Source organism: Oncorhynchus clarkii, chromosome 5 (genome assembly GCF_045791955.1).
Source record: "Oncorhynchus clarkii lewisi isolate Uvic-CL-2024 chromosome 5, UVic_Ocla_1.0, whole genome shotgun sequence".
In the NCBI taxonomy this organism is placed as follows: domain Eukaryota; kingdom Metazoa; phylum Chordata; class Actinopteri; order Salmoniformes; family Salmonidae; genus Oncorhynchus; species Oncorhynchus clarkii.
The window spans coordinates 45,679,347-45,698,538 of NC_092151.1; the positions used below are offsets into that span (position 1 = coordinate 45,679,347).

The 19,192-nt window shown below is 41.5% G+C and overlaps 1 protein-coding gene across 1 annotated transcript; it reads left to right on the top strand.

The window, feature by feature from the left end:
* Window positions 1–1,067: 1,067 nt before the first annotated feature.
* On the top strand, window positions 1,068–18,042 carry LOC139408915 (RNA terminal phosphate cyclase-like 1). Its single transcript, XM_071153371.1, has 9 exons — window positions 1,068–1,257; window positions 1,758–1,829; window positions 2,566–2,741; window positions 7,015–7,089; window positions 7,331–7,455; window positions 7,694–7,819; window positions 10,590–10,746; window positions 14,542–14,645; window positions 17,870–18,042. Exons 1-9 carry the CDS (start codon window positions 1,128–1,130, stop codon window positions 18,021–18,023), a joined length of 1,119 nt encoding a protein of 372 aa, XP_071009472.1. The 5' UTR covers window positions 1,068–1,127; the 3' UTR covers window positions 18,024–18,042.
* The last annotated feature ends 1,150 nt before the right edge of the window (window positions 18,043–19,192 follow it).

Below are 19,192 nucleotides of genomic sequence, written 5' to 3' on the forward strand. Positions count from 1 at the left end.
TTAGCAGTCTTATTTAGAAGTCTTATTTAGCAGTCTTATGCCCTGGGGGGGTAGAAGATGTTCAGGGTCCTGTTGGTTCCAGACTTAGTGCACTGTTACCGCTTGCTGTGCGGTAGCAGAGAGAACAGTCTATGGCTTGGGTGGATGGAGTCTTTGACATTTTTGGGGGGCCTCTCTCTGACACCAGGGAGCTCGACCCGCATAGATGGAAACAGAAAAGTCTGAGCCTTTTGGGTAAAACACTGGGGTAAATCTATCCCATTCATAGACGCTAACTACCTTTAGCATCTATTCCTGATGGTATCTTCTGGCCGGGGGAGTTTTGTTCTGAACATTAACATGCATCGCTGGGTACGGTTATGGAAACATATTTTATATCAGTGAGAAATAATAACAAAAAAATTTAAAAAGTTAAATTACAACACACCTTTATAGGGTTAGTGTTCCCACACGGGGATGTGTCCATGTTAACCACCTGTGCTAATTACCTATCTAACGTGCTTGAAGTGTAGTTTGTCGGCTGGAGGCACACAACCTGATGGATCTGTGCAAACCTGCTACAGTAAGTGTATATGTTTAATTTTTACTGATTTTTTGTGGATATGAAAGTTCCATATGTTTCAAAAACCGTATCGCAACCGATGATTATTGAAGTTTCTAAATGTTAAAACAGTGCTTATTAAAGCTGAGAATCCTTGGGATAAGGCAGAATGCCTTGTTTAATGTCTTGGGTTCTCGAGAACAATGGAATATCCTGTATGGAAATGTGCCATAAGGGTATGTGTTTTTTTACATAGGCTTTAATTTTAACCAAAGACCCTTTGGTCAGAGAATAAATAAATAATTGAATAATTACTGATATTTACCCACGGTCAAAATGTTTCTCATCACGGTGTGATGTATTTCTGTCACAGTGTGAGCCATTAACACTCTCTGACTGAACTTTGTGTCCTGTAGTGTTAGATAAAGCTCGAGATAACGGGTTTAAAGCAATGATAGGGCGCCATCTGGTGGTTAATACGAATACCACGTTTAAATTGCCCTTTACGTCCCTCGTGGCGTCCCGTAGTCAACCCTTTACTCTCTCGACTCCCCGTATTGAACACACGTGTGGAAATAACAACAGCATGGCAAGCCAGGGACTCACTTACGATGGTTGTAATTTTTTCAGACAACGACTAGTGTTGTCAACTCTAAGTGGCAAAAGAGTCAAAATCAGAAACATACGATATAAAGACGATAACCCAGGACTTAGAGGTAAGTGGACTGCAAAACACCAATGTGGCGTCGCATTATTACATATGGCTAGCATTACCTAGCTAGCTGTTACTACGCAGTTAAAGTTCATCCATTCCAGCACGCCCAAGTAGACTGAATTGTTGCTTTTTGGCACAAATGCCATATAACTTAATCAACCCGCTAAGTTATTGGACAACATCTAATGCATGATACAGTAGGACCATAGCTACATAACAATGAATATTCATGTGCTCCTTTTTGAGGGTTTTGTTAGGTAACATTAGCTAGGCAGCAGTCACTACCCAGCTAGCATTTGTGTTCAACCAAAGACTAACACTCCTTTGGTTCAGCTCTATAGAAAATCATGCATCTATAAACACACACCCTTAATTCTGCAAAATATCCCATAGCTGTTTGTAGACAGTCAAGTAAATGCTGCATGTGCCTAAAAAATAGATACGGTTGTTATTGGGGTTGAGCACACTTTTATTGACATGTTTTTTTTGTGTATGTTCTAGATTTTGAAGCCAGCTTCATCCGGCTTCTGGACAAGGTAACCAATGGGACCAGAATAGAAATCAACCAAACAGGTAAACCATGGGCAGATGGATACACAGACCCCAGCGTCTGTCGTGCTCACTACTGAATTCCAATGTCATTGGGTTTGTTTGTACTCTGCAGCCACCTAACTTTTGAATGCATGATGCATGCATATACACCAAACTGTCCTTGGCAGGACCTCAGTTTTACACACACTTCAGTCGTCGTCACACACACACACACACACACACACACACAGGTCAGCACATGTTTGAAGGGGCACGTTATTGACAGTGGGAAAACAGGAAGGAACTCATCAGCCCTTCCTGAGCCTGATTTTCTTTTCTGGTTGTAACATGAATGTTGCAGTTCAGCTCTTGAATGTTTTTTTTTTTATGTTGCGAAATGTTTCCATATGTTTTGGAGACCGTGGCGCCGCGGCACCCCCGACAGTGTCATTGATGTTGGAATGCAGCATTTGCGAGGCGTGATATGCACATGCTAGCGTGGGTGTAGTTGCATATGTGTACATGCTCCGAATGTCTGCTTTTGATGTTGTTCCTAGGCGTTTATGCGTCCATTTTTCAACTCCTTAGACCCAGAGACCAGGCAGGCCAGACTGATATCCCTGTCCTGGGCCATGTTTATAAGGGCACATCGTAGCAGGGCACACTACAACAGAAAACAACAAGCTGTGCTTCAATTGGACAACTGTATGTACTACCATCCAGTTTGAAAACATTCTTTCCGCACTGAAAACAACCCTCTCCTCTCTCTGCCCTGTAGGTACGGTGCTGTTCTACCAGCCGGGCCTGCTCTATGGTGGTGTGGTGGAACATGAGTGTAACACCCAGCGGTCTGTGGGTTACTACCTGGAAGCTCTACTCATGCTGGCTCCCTTCATGAAGAACCCTTTGAAGGCTGTGCTGAAGGGGGTCACCAATGACCCTGCTGACCCCTCGGTTAGACCCATGTTTCCTTTCTTATATATACATGTGTAGCGGCTGGCTAAGGGGCAGTTAAAAAAATTTGTGGGGTGGGGGAGTGGTCCAAAATAGCAGAGGATTGACAAACGTATTTATTTATTTTTGCTTTGTGTGGGTGTTTTTTAAATGTATTCATTGGTTGGGCACAGGGGAAGGTAATGTGTGTTTTCCCTGATTTACATTCACCTTTTTGCAAGTTTTACCATATTATTTCTTCCACCCTAGCCACATTTCCTCATCTGCTTGCAGATCAAGGTGTTTTGGTACTTCCCTTATGCACTACGCTTTTCCCTCGCGCTAACAATACCACCTGTCAATATCGTCTGACTGTCTATCCTGCTCTCTATCCACCATTCATGGTGACAATAGTGGTAGGTAGATAATTTGTTCAGAACTGCAATAGGCTAATTAGCAGTCTTATCCCGCATGTGGCGGGGTCATCGTTCTCTCAAGTCGTCCTTTCCAGCAGCCTAACCCCCTTGCATCCCACTGCTGGATTGTTTCTGGTTCTAAGTAGGGTTGGTCCTGGTCGGTCCCTGGATGGAAGACCAGATGCTACTGGAAGTAGTGTTGGAGGGCCAGTAGGAGGCACCCTTCCTTCGGGTCTAAAAAAAAACCATCCCAAATGCCCCAGGGCAGTGATTGGGGACATTTTAGGGGCAGTGTCCCCAATCAGGGCAGTGATTGGGGACATTTTATTTAGTAAACACATGGGGTGTTTACTAAATATGTGGTCACTAAATATCGCGTGGCACTTATCGTAAGATTAGGGGTGTTAACCTCAGTGTCCTGGCTAAATTCCCAATCTTTCCCTAATACCTTTTTTTGTTCATTTTCTTTTCACTACTACTACTCGCTGTTTATTATCTACGAATAGTCCCTTTACCCCTACCCACAGTACATGTACAAATGACCGTGACTAACCTGTACCCCCGCACATTGACTCAGTACCGGTACCCCCCATATATAGCCTCGTTATTGTTACTTTTTATTTAAAACAATTTTAACTTTAGTGTATTTAGTAAATATTTCCTTAACTGTATTTCTTTAACTGCGTTGTTGGTTAGGGGCTTGTAAGTAAGCATTTCACGGTAAGGTCTACATCTGTTGTATTCGGCGCATGTGACAAATAACATTTTATTGGATTTGATACCATCATGGCCACCTAATCATGCCCAGCTTCCAATTGGTTCATCAATCCCCCCCTCCTCTCCCCTGTAACTATTCCCCTGGTCATTGCTGTAAACGAGTGTTTTCTCAGTTAACTTATCTGGTAAAATATATAATAACGTGGCCACACATGCTCCCAGTAACACTCCGTCTGCTCTGCCTCCTCTACCATCCGAGCATCTGTTCCTCGCACTTCTAGAACATTTCAATATAGCCAAAATATTTAACATTTAAAGTGTATTACCTTTTTATGTTTGGCATAAACACAACCAGTGACAATGTTTTAATCTGATTAGGCTACTTCAAAAGTCTCCTGTAGGTTACCTGCGCACGTTTGTCCAACATTTAATTCCAGCATCTGTGCACTGGTCATTTTGAGGAATGGAAAGACATTTTGTTACAAAGCACCAAAAAGTTTAATGAATTGCAGAGATTGTCAAGCCTTCAAAAACTGGGTACAAGATGGGGAGGGATGAATTTTCTGTTTGTCAAGGTTTTAAGTAGCTATGTTTTTAGGGCTGTGACAATACCAGTATCGCAATATGTTTTTCATGACAAAAAAATGAAAACATGAAGCAGATCAAATGCTTTGGTCCTCAACCTGCTTTATGTAAAATATTCTGTGCTATAGTTTGGAAAATAATACGTGAGACTGGCTGACGAGACTTTTGTTTCCAACATTAGGGTAGTTTTTCTGAAGAAGTTAAATCCGCTATGTGTTTTGTTTCCTTGCCACGATATTAATGAGTATCGCCATACTGCGCTGTTTCCATTTACTTGTCCAGTGAGTTTTTTGTTGTTGTTGTAGACATTTAGAAAGTTTGCATAGAAAATAGATGCAACAATTGCCTGCTAGGTTGCGTTTCCATTTAACTATCTTGAAAAACCGCTGGACATAATGACGTCGCACTTTAAACAAGTTTTCGCTAAAACTTAAATGTCGAGTCAAAATGTAGGGGTTGCAAGTGTTTCCATGACCTATTTAGGGCAACTGCGCATCAAATAAATTGGCGGCAGCCTATATGCCCAAACACCTATCTTGTTTCATGCCTCGAGTAGCCTGTGAAAGCCAGCATGGATAGAATGCAATAATTTACTAATATTCAAATAATTCCCATGAGCCAATGTTTCCGTGCCATGGGGAAACTTGCCGGCGTTTTGGGCGTTCTTAAAAGTCAGGTCGGGACAATCCGTGTCCTGTAAAGAACCCTCGTTTTTATAGTTGGGAAGGGGGGGAAATGATTTTGCAAGCAGTAGGCATTTAGAATTAAAAGTGGAGCTAATAGTTACATGATGACATCGCGTGCCCTGCGTACCTTCAAACTTATTCTGCAATCATCATTTATTCGAAACACCTTGTCGCAATAATGTTAGCCAAAAGAAAGATCCGCCCCTGTCGAACGAATACAAATGTTGTCGATCTTTAGAAAATGTCTCCCATCTGCTGTTTCCATTTTATACTACCGTTCAAAAGTTTGGGGTCTCTTAGAAATGCCCTTGTTTTGAAAGAAAAACAATTTTTGACCATTCTAACAATATCAAATGGATCAGGAATACAGTGTACTTAAATAACTATTGTAGCTGGAAACAGCTTTTACATTTTTTTAATGGAATATCTACATAGGCGTACAGAGGCCCATTTATCAGCAACCATCACTCCTGTGTTCCAATGGCAGGTTGTGTTAGCTAATCCAAGTTTATCGTTTTAGAAGGCTAATTGATCATTAGAAAACCCTTTTGCAATTATGTTAGCACAGCTGAAAACTGTTGTGCTAGTTAAAGAAGCAATGCAACTGGCTTTCTTTAGACTAGTTGAGTATCAGGAGCATCGGCATTTGTGGGTTCGATTACAAGCTCAAAATGACCAGAAACAAAGAACTTAGCGAAATTCTGACGTGCACTTTGAACATGTTAGAATAACTGTCCACGTTTACTCTTCCTCTGCCAACAAGATGAGTAACGAAGTGCGAAATCACTAGCCTATGTCAATCTGCTATAGTTAAACTTTAAGCTACCTGTGATATTGGTCAGCTTGTCGATAAAGTAATAGCCTATTCCCAACAGTCGTGGGACAATGGATCCCAAATTCATATAACCAGTTACATCAAAATGTAAAAAGAGACGTCTGATACAACGGATCAGAACATTTAGCTTAAAATGTTGATAAACTATTATTTCTTCACATAAGTGCAGCAATGCGCACAAGGCAGTAAGCTTATGCGTGAATGTTCCATAATGCAATTAGCTGGGAAACACTGTTGTCAAAAGGGCACTATGCATGTGAGCGGTTTCATGTGACAGAGATGAAAATATCAGTTTGAAATTTAGAAAGAGAGGAGATATAATGGGGCTACTTGGATGCAAGTAAGACATGCGTCATAATATTTATTAAAACGTTCCGGTTTCAAACAACTAAGTATATTTTTTCCAATTCATTGCAAAGTGGTGTGTGACGCGCTGATGAAGCCTTCCTTCCATGTCCGTTTGATGCAGCGTTCAAAAGAATACACTGAAGTCGGAGAGTTCAGAGTTCAAGACAACTGGGGGGGGGGGGGGGCGAGCTCCGACTGGGGACGAATCGCTTTGAACCGTCATCCAACTCGGAATTCCAACTCGGGCCTCTTTTCTAGAGGTCTGACTTTTTGACCTGAAGATCACTGACTTTATGATTTGACCTAGTATTTTTCAGAGTTCCCAGTTGTCATGAGAAGCACCACAAGATGCTGCCAATTAGCATCAAAATATAAAAAAATAGGATTTCCCCTAGCTGATCATTGTCTGCAGCCGGCTTTGGTCGTAAAATAATGCAACAGTTGGGGAGAGTGAGCTTGTCCATGGTGGTCGGCAATCCCTCAACCTTCTTGCCATGCGTGGCATTGACTGTGCCACAAGTTAATTCAATGAGGGGGAGGGGGAGGGCGCATTGTTTTTGTTTATAAAACAGAGTTGGCGGAATTGTCCTTTAAATTGTTATGATGCAGGGGGTTGTGATTTCCACTCGGTCACACATGCTGAATGGAGACGTGCTCGTAAACGTATAAGTGGAAAACCAAACCTCTTCTCTCGCCCTTTCTTCCAGGTTGACCAACTCAAGTATACATCCATTCCTGTGATGAAGAGGTTTGGGATTGATGGAGAGGGGCTGGAACTGAAGGTGAGGCTTTTAGAGCACATTCCTAGCATTACTGTGTATGGGTTTACCTGTCTTCATATGACATACAGTATAACTGCTATCTTTGTCTGGGACTCTTCGTTGGTATGTGGTGGAATGTGTTCTTGGTATAATGTTTTGTTGTAGAGACTTTTTTTGCAACTTGCCAGGCTTTTGGAAGAATTGATTCTGAATGATTTTACCTGGTTAAATAAATAAAGACGATTGTGTTTCCTGTGTCCAGGTAGTGAAAAGGGGGATGGCTCCAGGTGGGGGAGGCGAGGTACTGTTTACGTGTCCCGTTCGCAAGACTCTCCGTCCCGTCCAACTGTCAGAGCCTGGCAAGATCAAGCGGATCAGAGGAATAGCGTATCTTTTTCAGTCTCTTAATTAAATGTTTTGAATCTTTTGTCCTTTCTCTTATGGTGTTGTCGAGAGTCTTGACACCAGCAAAATGTCTGGCAGTTAGGTCTTTTTGTCTTTGTTTACGTTCTTGTATTTTTCTGTCATTGCCACCTTGCTTTACCTGGCTCATATAACACAACTTTATTGATCCGTTATACGGAGACAACGGAAATTGTTACACACCTTGACATTGGTCGTACAGATACTCTGTTAGAGTCTCTCCACAGATGGCCAACAGAATAGTGGACTCTGCCAGAAGCATACTGAATAAATTCATTCCTGATATCTACATCTACACAGACCACATGAAGGGGGACAAGTCTGGAAAGTAAGTCACCTCCCAGCCTGTGTCATATTCATTCGTCCATAGCGTAGGAAAACGAAGGTAACCCCTCTCCGTTTCAGTCAACCGTGGTCTTTCTCTGGTGCTGTGACTTTGGCCACTAGATGGGGCTATAGTTAAGAGACGCTGGAAGATTTACTTTTCAAGAAAGGAGGCGGCAAACTACTCAACTAGGGATGTTAATTGGCTAGCTGCCGAAAATCCATTTGACCGGTCATGCTTATTGGTCTATAGGTTAATTTGTATAGTTTAGTGGAATGAAATTGGACCGTGTGTATTTCTGTTAGTTCGTCTAGTATCTTATTTATCACATGCACACCAGACGGTGGAAATTCAGTGGAATAATATCACCTGTCGGAACAGCGAGAGCGGCAGCCAATTGCTGCTGGAGTGAAACATGCTCTTATAAGCCCAGTCATTGCGCAACCATTCAAGATGCATGTTAAAAGTAGTTTTGATGGCCTTGATGAAAAGGAGGATCCCAGCTTTCTATTGATACAATTGTTTTAAATTTCTTTCGCAGAGGCAATACGTTTGGCAGGCTATCGGCATGTTACCTGCCACCGTGCAATTAGAGGCAGTGTGCATTTTCGAAACATATACTTCACTGTTTGAAACCTGGAAGTTTTACTTCAAATTATGAGACAATGTCTTACCCGCTTCAAAGTAGCCTAGCCAAAACCCGACCATAGAAACATGGAGGCAATTATTTAATAAGGACTTCCTCCATATGCCATTGAAAACAGGATTTCTCTCCCGTTATATTGGTTTTCATATAAACTTTCTTTCGCTGTCTAGAAGCCAAAGGCGCAATCCTAGTAACATTATCAACCCATCCACCGCATCGTTCGATTCACCCTCTAAGTTCCTAACGGAGCTTTTCATCTCTGTCACATGTGGAACCACTCGCATCAGGTGTGCTGTTTAGAAATGTGTTTTCCAGTGAATTTCATTTTGGCAAATGTTTTACATTGTCTGCATCATTAGTAGTTGTTAAATAATATACACTACATGACCAAAAGTATGTGGACACCTGCTCATTCCAAAATCATGGCCATCAATATTGAGTTAGTCCCCCCCCCTTGCTGCTTTAACAGCCTCCACTCTTCTGGGAAGTCTTCCACTCGATGTTGAAAGATTGCTGCAGGGACTTGCTTTCATTCAGCATAGGTGAGGTTGGGCACTGATGTTGGGCGACTATTCCTGGCTCGCAGTCGGCATTCCAATTTATCCCAAAGATGTTTGAGGGGGTTGAGGTGAAGACAATGTCATTGTATGCTGTAGCGTTAAGATTCCCCTTCACTGGAACTAAGGGTCCTAGCCCGAACCATGTCAAATCAGCCCCAGGCCATTTATTCATCCTCCACCAAACTTTACAGTTGGCAGTATGCATTGGGGCAAGGCAGCGTTCTCCTGGCATACGTCAAACCCAGATTCGTCCGTCAGATGTTGAAGCGCGATTAATCACTCCAGAGAATGTGTTTCCACTGCTCCAGAGTCCAATGGCGGCGAGCTTTACACCACACTAGCCGACGCTTGGCATTGCGCTTGGTGATCTTAGGCTTGTGTGCGGCTGCTCGGTCATGGAAACCCATTTCATGAAGCTCCCGACGAACAGTTCTTGTGCTGACGTTGCTTCGAGGCAGTTTGGAATTCGCTCGTGAGTGTTGCAACAGACAATTTTTGGGCACTATGCACTTCAGCACTCGGCAGTCCCGTTCTGTAGTCTTGTGTGGCCTACCACTTTGCGGCTGAGCCGTTGGCTTCCCTAGACGTTTCACTCCACACAAACAGTACCTACAATTGACCAAAATGTGCATCCCTAATCAAAATCGATTAACAATGTTCCCTTTTGATGATCTTAGTTTTCACTGCTTAATCAACAGCCAAAGCATACATTTCTGATGAGGCACAATCTGTTTATCATAGGAAACATTTGTCATCATGTCATCAGTCATGTTGATCACTCGTGCTGAGCGATTATAATAGTTTTTTGATTTGGGTTATAAATTATTCTTTTTTTACATTTAAATGCATTGTGGGTTGAGTGATGTAACAATACAGAATAAAATGATTAAAGTCCCATGATGGTAGTGACTGCCCAGTACTGCTTATCACTTATTAACCATTTATTCACATTACTTTACTAAAATGTTTTTGTTGTGTATATTACATTTGTTTTAGGCCTATTTGATGTCTTGGAACGAAATAGCAAAGTCCTCATCTCTATAGAGCTGCTGACTATGCTGTCTGACAACCACTATTTTAGTAGTTCTTAACGTAAATAAGGCATATGTTTATGACTGCTGAATACCAACTATCGATCTGAGATCATGTATTTTCGGGTAGAGGCACCTCACGAAACAACTGCTCTCTCCCTCGCGATTGTGCATTTTTCTGGCCCTTCTCTCAGACCAGCAGGTGCGGATTATGGTCATTGTAGTTAATTACCACATTTTCTGCGCTTAACTAGGTAGAAAATTGTAGGATCTGATTAATCTAGAGATGGAATTACGATAATGGAACAGATGTCGGGTCAGTTCGTTTTAAAAATGGAAAAATCACAGAAATGTTGGTTAATCGCTCAGCGCTAATGGTCGCACTAACAAAAGTGGTTTTAGTCCACTTCAAGGTTCAAGGGTACTGTTTCGAGTAGCAAATAGTAGCTAGCGTTTCACTTAGTGACGCATACACGCATTGATAAGGTTGTTTTCCCCAGAAAACCGTTCAATCACGGACGATTTCTCTCCCTCAGGTCTCCAGGCTTTGGCCTGACCTTGGTGGCTGAGACCCTGAACGGGACGTTCCTTAGCGCAGAGCAGGTGTCCACCCCCCAGGGGCAGGGAGACCCTGTGCTGCCTGAGGACCTGGGAAGAAACTGTGCCAAGCTACTGCTGGAGGAGATCTACAGGGTGGGTGACACACAAACACACACACACACACCATCAATCGAAACCCAAGCCAAAGGGCGTGGTGCACTTTTTTTGTACTGGTCCCACCCGGGAATCAAACCCGCAACCCTGGTGTTGCAAGCGCCATGCTCTACCAGCTGAGCCACTCAAGACTCCTGTCAAACGTGTTTTAAATCGACTTGTAGCCCTCAAGTCAAGTTGAAGCTCTTGTTGACTTTAAATGTACTATTTAACCTTTTATTTAACCATAAGGTCCCATGGAGATCAGAAAACCTTTTTCCCAAGGGACACCTGGACTATCATGTCTAACTGTCATTACAGCGGTTGAGTACATACCGGACATTAAGTGTCTGGACTTGTTAATTCACACATTCAAATCACCATCTGTTTTAAGGCTAAATGTTTGCTATTCTCAGTGTGCGGTATTTACCCTCAGTGACGCAAACAGACTATCATGTCTAACGGTCATTACAGCTGTTGAGTACATACCAGACATACCAGACACGTTTACTCTCACAGAGCGAGTGAGACATCCGTCTCTCAGATAGAGTTCAGACTCAGCTCATCGTTACAGGGAATGTGGGTAAACATGTAAACAAACAGTGTCCTGCATGTTGTGATTGAGTCAAGCCCTCAACTGTGTTACAGAGACGTATGTGTCTGACAGACCTTAATGTGCTGTGGACATCTGGGCCCGTATTTGCGAAGCGTCTCAGAGTAGCAGTGCTCATCTTGGATCAGGTTCCCCCTCTAAATCATTATGATTTAAAAGACTAAACTGATCCTAGATCAACACTCCTTCAAGACGCTTTGTGAAAATGAGCCTGGACTTGTATGAGATTACCCGTGCCTGGTCGGTTTTCACGCACGAGTCAGAGACACAAAAAATCTGACTTATGTCAGTCTGTCTATAAAGTGACTGTACCAATCTAGACAACATTACACTGAAGTGCTTTATGTAGCGAGAGTGATTTTATAGTTGATGGTTTCATGAATAAATATGTTCCACGTCTTTAACCAGCGCAATTCTAGAAGTGTTAATGTTTGGTAAGTGGTTAAGGCGATGGATTATAAATTGAGGTTAACGCTATGTCATTGTGAATGTTATCTATAAGTGGTGATATGATAACGATGTGATGCAAAACTCGCCTCACGTCTTTGAGAATGCACAACTTTGAGAATGCACAAGAAAAAAGCCAACAACAAAAAAAAGCTGCGGAGTCTGACTTCACTTTTCTCCTCCTGACTCACACTGGTCACCCCCTTTCATAAGAGCATGTGAATCCTGTTAGCCAGAAGAATTTGATGATTTGTTTTGAATGGTGAATATTGTTGCTCACTTCTCTACTAAGCTAGGCCCGTGGAGAGCGACTGCTTCAATCTCCTCATTGGCCAAGAGGAGGGAAGGGTAAGACTAGGAGATAGAAGAGTCACTGGTGTCTCCTGGGAATGGTTGTTTGAAGCATATAAGGGTGGTTGAGTTTATTTTGGAGGACATGCGATGCACACCTGTGTTTGTTCAGTGGCTAATCAGTAGTGCTGGCTGGCAGGCAGCAAGCGTAGTGGTCGTAGTAAACGGGAGATGTTTTGGAGCGCCTGGTGAGATGAGGGACAAGGAGAGCGGCTGTAAGTAGTGGTCTTTTAATATTTGAATAGTTATTCATCTCTTTTAGAGTTGAAATCAATACAATGCATTTGGCAAATTGTTAAATATGAAATGAAGTAGGTACACTTGAACCTCTCGCTTTTAGATGATTTGATAGTATTCGTCCAGTAACTCACCCATATGTTACCTTAATGTCAGAATGTCTTGCGCTTTGGTGGTTTTCTGTGCATGATGACAAACAAGCATGATGTCAGCCTTTTTAAACTTCATATTCTGTGTGGTTGAGGCAGGCTACGCCTACGCATCTTAGACAGTGGATTGTAGCACTCCCTTTCCCTTCTTCAAAATATTAGGCAAAATCATTCAAGGTATTTTTCTGGACCTAGGTTACTATAATTCAATTTGACCATTTCTTTTCCACCAGTTGATGAGATGCCAAATACACTGGGGTCTGAAATTATTTACACCGTTGATAAAGATGAGCAAAATGACTAAAATAAATAATACAAATGCTGAACTATATTGTATGCTTAAAAAAAAGGGAAATGTATATTTATACTAATACAATTGCTCTGAGAAATATATTTTGTTCAAGTAATTTAAAAAATCGCAAAGGTATGGACTAAAATTGACGTACCTGTTTTCAATCACCTCGCGAAGATAATGGCACTGAGGCTTTTTCTTCCCAATTACAATCTTGTCTCATCGCTGCGACTCTCCAACGGGCTCGGGAGATTCGAAGGTTGAGTCATGCGTCCTCCGAAACATGACTCGCCAAACCGCGCTCTTTAACACCCTCTCGCTTAACCCGGAAGCCAGCCGCACCAATGTGTCGGAGGAAACACTGTTCAACTGACGGCCAGAGTCAGCCTGCAAGCGCCTGGGCCCGCCACAAGTAGTCGATAGAGCGCAAAAAAAAAATCATGACATGGAATTGTAAGAAAATCGTGTCTTCTAAATGAACTAGTGTATCCCACAGCCATATGGCATAGCCAGATCAGGGCCTTACATAAGGACAACTCAGAGTATGCTTTTCTGTTCTTCTGAAATATACATTTTCTTCACGTCGTGTTTCTTTTAGACCTGTCTAAGATAAATGATGGATTTATTGTGATTGTGTAGGCTATATTAAATGGATTTATTAGACGTTTTAGAACGGAATGGAAGCCAGGAGATGCTAAACGTGTTTAGGTTAATTAACATTCAATTACCGTAAGACAGGCAGTTATTTGCTTGACAATCACCGGCTGACAAAATGTCATGACCACCACAGCCCTACCCATGATGCAATGTTACTGTTTTAAATGGTAGGTCCAGACCATGCCTTATATGATTAAACATTTTATCTTATGTCCTTATTCTGTTACATTTTTCATCAGGAGTCAGGACATACCTTTCCTAGACGGATCATCGGGTCAGACTGACTATCTGGAGATTACAAACAGTGAATTGTTTGTATTCATAGTAGTATCATGGAACACATAATGACTGGAGACAATGTTGCCGTAGTTATTTGAAAAAACGATTTAAGTGATTGAATCATATTCATGCTGATGACCAGATGTTGGGCATAAAGAAGGCCACTGACACTGCATGCTCACATAGCACGGGATTCACAGCCAGACTAGCCTCTGTGCTCTTCAGTAAATCTAAGATGTTGGGTTGGGCAACTTTTTTCTTTTCTAGGGTTGGGCAGCTCTGCTGTGTACCCTGCAAGACTTACTGTGCGGCACCAGTCAAATTCAAACCATCTGTCACCTCATGTCGTCACCATCGACGATGGCTGTCAATTATTGTCGATAGACAATGCTATCGCCCAACCGTACTAAAATGTCATATGTCGAGAAGCTACAAGGGGATTGACAGAGATGATTGGACTGTAACCTTGTCTGTCTGGGAAGTCTGAGTACTGAGTACACTTCAGTATTAGAGTTGGTGTATTTGTTGTCTCTACCATGTTAAAGATTGTTCATGTTCCAAGTTGGGTTATGTCAATTCTTATTTTTGAATAATAGAATGATCAGTCTAATCTGCTTTTTGTTATCTTCTAAGTAAGGCCGTGCCGCCACATTTGGTCTTATCATAGAGGGGATTGAGCTTTTTGGGACCTCTCCCCTTGTGACGTCGGTGTGTTATGTTGTTGTTTCTGACGCACTGACCCCCCCCCCCCCCTGCGCTCTCTCTTTCAGGGCGGCTGCATCGACTCAGCCAATCAAAGCCTGGCTCTCGTGTACATGACCTTGGGTCAACAAGATGTATCTAAAGTGCTGCTCGGCCACCTCTCTCCATACACGTAAGTTATTTATTTATTTATATATTTTTTTTTTACAGTAAGCTGTTTGGCAGGACCTGCGATCCAAAGTTCTCTCCTAAAGCTGGAATTTAAACTGGCTGTGGTCAAACAAAAAGGGACTAACCTGACAGTGGAAAGCCAACAAGTTGTTATTTACAATAGTTGTTGTCATTTACGGTAAACCTTTGGCCACATTTTTGTTGAATCTTTTGTTTGACGATTTGTGCAAAACATTTAGGGTGAATTCTTCTGGTTCTTCTACGAACTTCAAAATAATGTTTTATTGGTACATCTGTTTTAATGTTGTATTTAATTATTTTATGAGAACATTTTGAGAAATGAAATCTAACCCATTAATATCCTACAGATGCGGTCGAGAATATTGGCACCCTTGCCCTTTAGAATGGAGCAACATTTTCTGATTTCTCTTTTTAAAACTGGTTGAATGGCTATTTTTTTTACCCTGTAGGCACCTGCAACTTACCACAGGGGAGAAATTACACAGTAAACAATAATTTTCCTCCAACCAAATTAATTAAAGTGTTGAATGATTTCGTCCAGGCCATTTTTACTTTAAAGTGAAAATAATACATGTTTGTTTGGATCTAAAAAAAAAGATATATAAAACAAATACACATGTGAACACAGTTTTACATTTCAATATATTTTAGAAGAAATAGTGAATCGTGCAAGGGTGACTTTATTTGACTGCATCTGTAATAGAGAAAGTTAAGACTGAGCCATAAAGGTAAATAACTGGTATCCTTCTGTCTAACATTTGTACATGTGTGTTGACATTTGTACATGTTTGTCGTTGTGTGTTTCGATCCCCTGATAGCATGGCAGTGATAATGTGGCTGTCGGGGACAACGGGTTCATCACTCCTTCTCACGCAGGGTTTTTACCGGTCACATTCGCCCACGGTTGGCTCCATGTCAACTACAATTTCGACAATATTTTTCCGTTTAGAAATGTCATGATTGACATATGCTGATATGCCCGTGATCAAAATACAACAGGTATTAGTGAAATGCTTACTTACAAGCCCTTAACCAACTATGCAGTTAAGAATTAAGAAACTTTTTTTTTTTTTAAGAGAATAATTTTATTTATATTTTTTTTTACCTTTTATTTAACTAGGCAAGTCAGTTAAGAACAAATTCTTATTTTCAATGACAGCCTAGGAACGAACAGTGGGTTAACTGCCTGTTCAGGGGCAGAATGACAGATTTGTACCTTGTCAGCTCGGGGGTTTGAACTTGCAACCTTCCGGTTACTAGTTCAATGCTCTAACCACTAGGCTACCCTGCCGCCCCCAAATGATTAAAGAGCAGCAGTAAATAACAATAGCAGGGCTATATACAGGGGGTGCTGGTACAGAGTCAATGTGCGAGGTCACCGGTGTTGAGGTAATATGTACATGTAGGTAGTTATTAAAGTGACTTTGCATAGATAATAACAGAGTAGCATCATCATAGGAGAGGGGGGGGGGGGCATTTGATTAGATGTTCAGGAGTCTTATGGCTTGGGGGTAGAAGCTGTTTAGAAGCCTCTTGGACCTAGATTTGTCGCTCCGGTACCGCTTGGCGTGCGGTAGCAAAGAGAACAATCTATGACTAGGGTGGCTGGAGTCTTTGACCATTTTTAAGGTTTTACTCTGACACCGCCTGGTGTAGAGGTCCTGGATGGCAGGAAGCTTGGCCCCAGTGATGTACTGGGCCGTACGCACTACCCTTCCCTATCAGCAAGAAAGAATCATTCAAATAAAAAATATACACTTTCTGTCAGTTTTGCACCTTCATTTGACGAAATACACTTCCTCCCCAGTTACGCGTACACACGCGTGTTCAGAACAAGCTCGATAGCAAATCAACAAAAAAAAATCCATGGCAAAAATGAAAATGTGACGCAGACCAAATTCTTTGGTCCTTTAAAAACCTGCTGTATGTAAAACCGTGTGCTATAGCTTGGAAAATAATGACAGCATAATGATGTTTGCTTCCAACATTTTAGGGCTGTTTTCCTAAAGAAGCTAAACGCTTTGTGTTTTGTTTCATTGCCGCAATACTGGTATCGTCCCGGCCCTAACCCTAAAAAGGTGTGTAGTAAAATTATTTCTCTCTGATATGAGTGCCGCAGCAGTCTTAGGCAATGCATCTCAGTGCAAGGGGCGTCACTACAGTCCCTGGTTCGAATCCAGGCTGTATCACATCCGTCCGTGATTGGGAGTCCCATAGGGCGAGGTGCACAATTGGCCCAGCGTCGTCCGGGGTAGGCTGTCATTGTAAATAAGATTTGTTCTTAACTGACTTGCATAGTTAAATGAAAGATGCGTTATGTTTCCAAAACCGTATCGCAAGCGATGCATTTTAACATTCAGAACGAGCATCAGGGATCTTTAAAAAAAAAAAATGTAAAACTCCCCCCGAACAGAAGATGCTATTGTCAATATGAATGGGTTCCAGTCCTCTCAGAGTATGAACTATGAACTGTCCATTTTCAGTTATCATGGTACCGGTGCTGTGTCCCTGTCAAGTACAGTACTATGATAACTGAAGATTGGCAGTGCCATCTCAATGGTTCTCTGATCACCTTCTGAGGCAGCTAGGCAGGACTGCAGCTCTCTGTGCTTTTTTTTTTTCTGTGAGTGTGGATCGTCCAATTTTGGATTCTGAGTTCTAGGTATTGATGTTCTACAGTATGTTTGGACGGTCCATCCATTTCCTGTTTTGTGTGTATATGTTGTGTATGGGTGATCATAAAGACCTTTGAGCTGCTGTTTGGTGTTTTTGAAGGCATTCCAAAGCACACACTGTCCTCGGTCAGTGCTTGTCCCCCGTCATCTACTCTGACATCACACACCGGGTCAGGGGTAGGGTTGCAAAATTTCGGGAATGTTTTGTTCCAGAATTCCAGAAATCCTGGTTGGAGGATTCCAGATTTCCTGCTTATTCCCTCCTAATTTCGGGAATCCTCCAACAGGGATTTCGGGAGAAAGGAATTTATTAAAAGTTCCTGGAATTCTGCCACCCTTGTCAGGGGTCACAGTGCTTCTCAGTATTCCAGTGTTTGATGTTCCCTCTGGCCTTTTTCTAGGATGCTCTGGTGTTTTGTATTTGACTCTGTTGTAAAATAACAAATAATCTCCCTGAGGTTAGCCTGTCTTGTGTTGTATTGCTGTATTTGAGTAGCCCAACCCACCTAAACTCTCGCTCTCCTCTCAGGATTGAGTTCCTCAGACACATGAGAGACTTCTTCCAGACGATGTTCAAGATCGAGACTCAAAAACCATCGGAGGACGAGAGGAAAGGAGGAGACAAAGTACTGATGACCTGTGTTGGAGCCGGCTATACCAACATCAGCAAATCAATCAAATAAAGACTGTACAGTATTTTTCTACCTGTGTCGTTCTTGAATTGCGGTGGTGTTTGGATAAATCATTTTTTTTCTAGATTTTTATTTAAATGTATTTGGGCACGTTCTAAATCAACAGTCAGCTTAATGATTTTAAATATTTTTTGCCATTTGGATAACATTGTGCAGTAGGAGTAGTAACACCATTAAGACATTTTATGTTGAGGATATTTGTAAATGGAGGTCACGTGCTCAAATCGAAGGTCACGATTAACCCTTAAATGATGTGATCAATAATGTTGCTCACAATGTTATTTCCCATCATTTAAATTGACTAACACCAAGTGAGTTTTTGGATTTAAACTCACCAAATTATCAATGGTATCCTCATTGATGACGTACTAAAAGGGTTCTCTTTAATAGGCTCCTCCCCTGAGATTTGCCACTGGTGGGAATACTCAAGGAACTTATCTTAGAATTTCAAGGCAGTAACCCCAATTACATATTACTGAGGGACAGACATACAATAAGTATTTTAATAGTCTGTTATTGATCGAGACAATATATTAAATACATTTGTTCACTTTCTATCAAAATAATAGATACCTTGAAATCCCCAAAACATTACTCATCACTACTGGAACAAGCCAAATTGCATACTCAAAGTAGATTTTAACGCAAAACCTAGCTTACGTATTGTTATGTTGATCATTGATAAACAGTTCGATATAAACAAAACCATGTATGATGTTTAACTATGTGTTTTTGTATGGTTGCAAGGGATCTAATTAAAATACGGGAATCTGTAGGACTTCCTCTTGAGCATGAATTATGACCACATTTCCACTATGTTCATAAATTCAGTATTCATTCTATATAGCTGAGCATCTCAAATAGAACTATTATCGGTCTTTAAATCTACACCACATATACCATGTTGAACAAACGTGCATCATTGACAAATGTTACATTTGTGTCTTCTAACTGTTGCCAAATAATGACGTCAGAGAGCACAAAACATTAAGAACACCTTAATTTTGAGTTGCACCTCCCCCGTTTGCCCTCCAAACAGCCTCAATTTGTCAAGACACAGACTCTATAAGAAAGATTGATTCTTCCATTAATGTAATTGTCTGCATCATTTACAATACCCCATATATATTTTTGGGTATATATAGTAGCAGTCAAAGTTG

Excerpts from the sequence above, each read along its gene's own strand:
- LOC139408915 (XM_071153371.1), top strand. The coding sequence starts at position 1,128 with ATGGCAAGCCAGGGACTCACTTACGATGGTTGTAATTTTTTCAGACAA. Across the intron at positions 1,830-2,565 it reads AATAGAAATCAACCAAACAG|GTACGGTGCTGTTCTACCAG; the intron begins GTAAACCATGGG and ends TCTGCCCTGTAG. Across the intron at positions 10,747-14,541 it reads TGCTGGAGGAGATCTACAGG|GGCGGCTGCATCGACTCAGC; the intron begins GTGGGTGACACA and ends TCTCTCTTTCAG.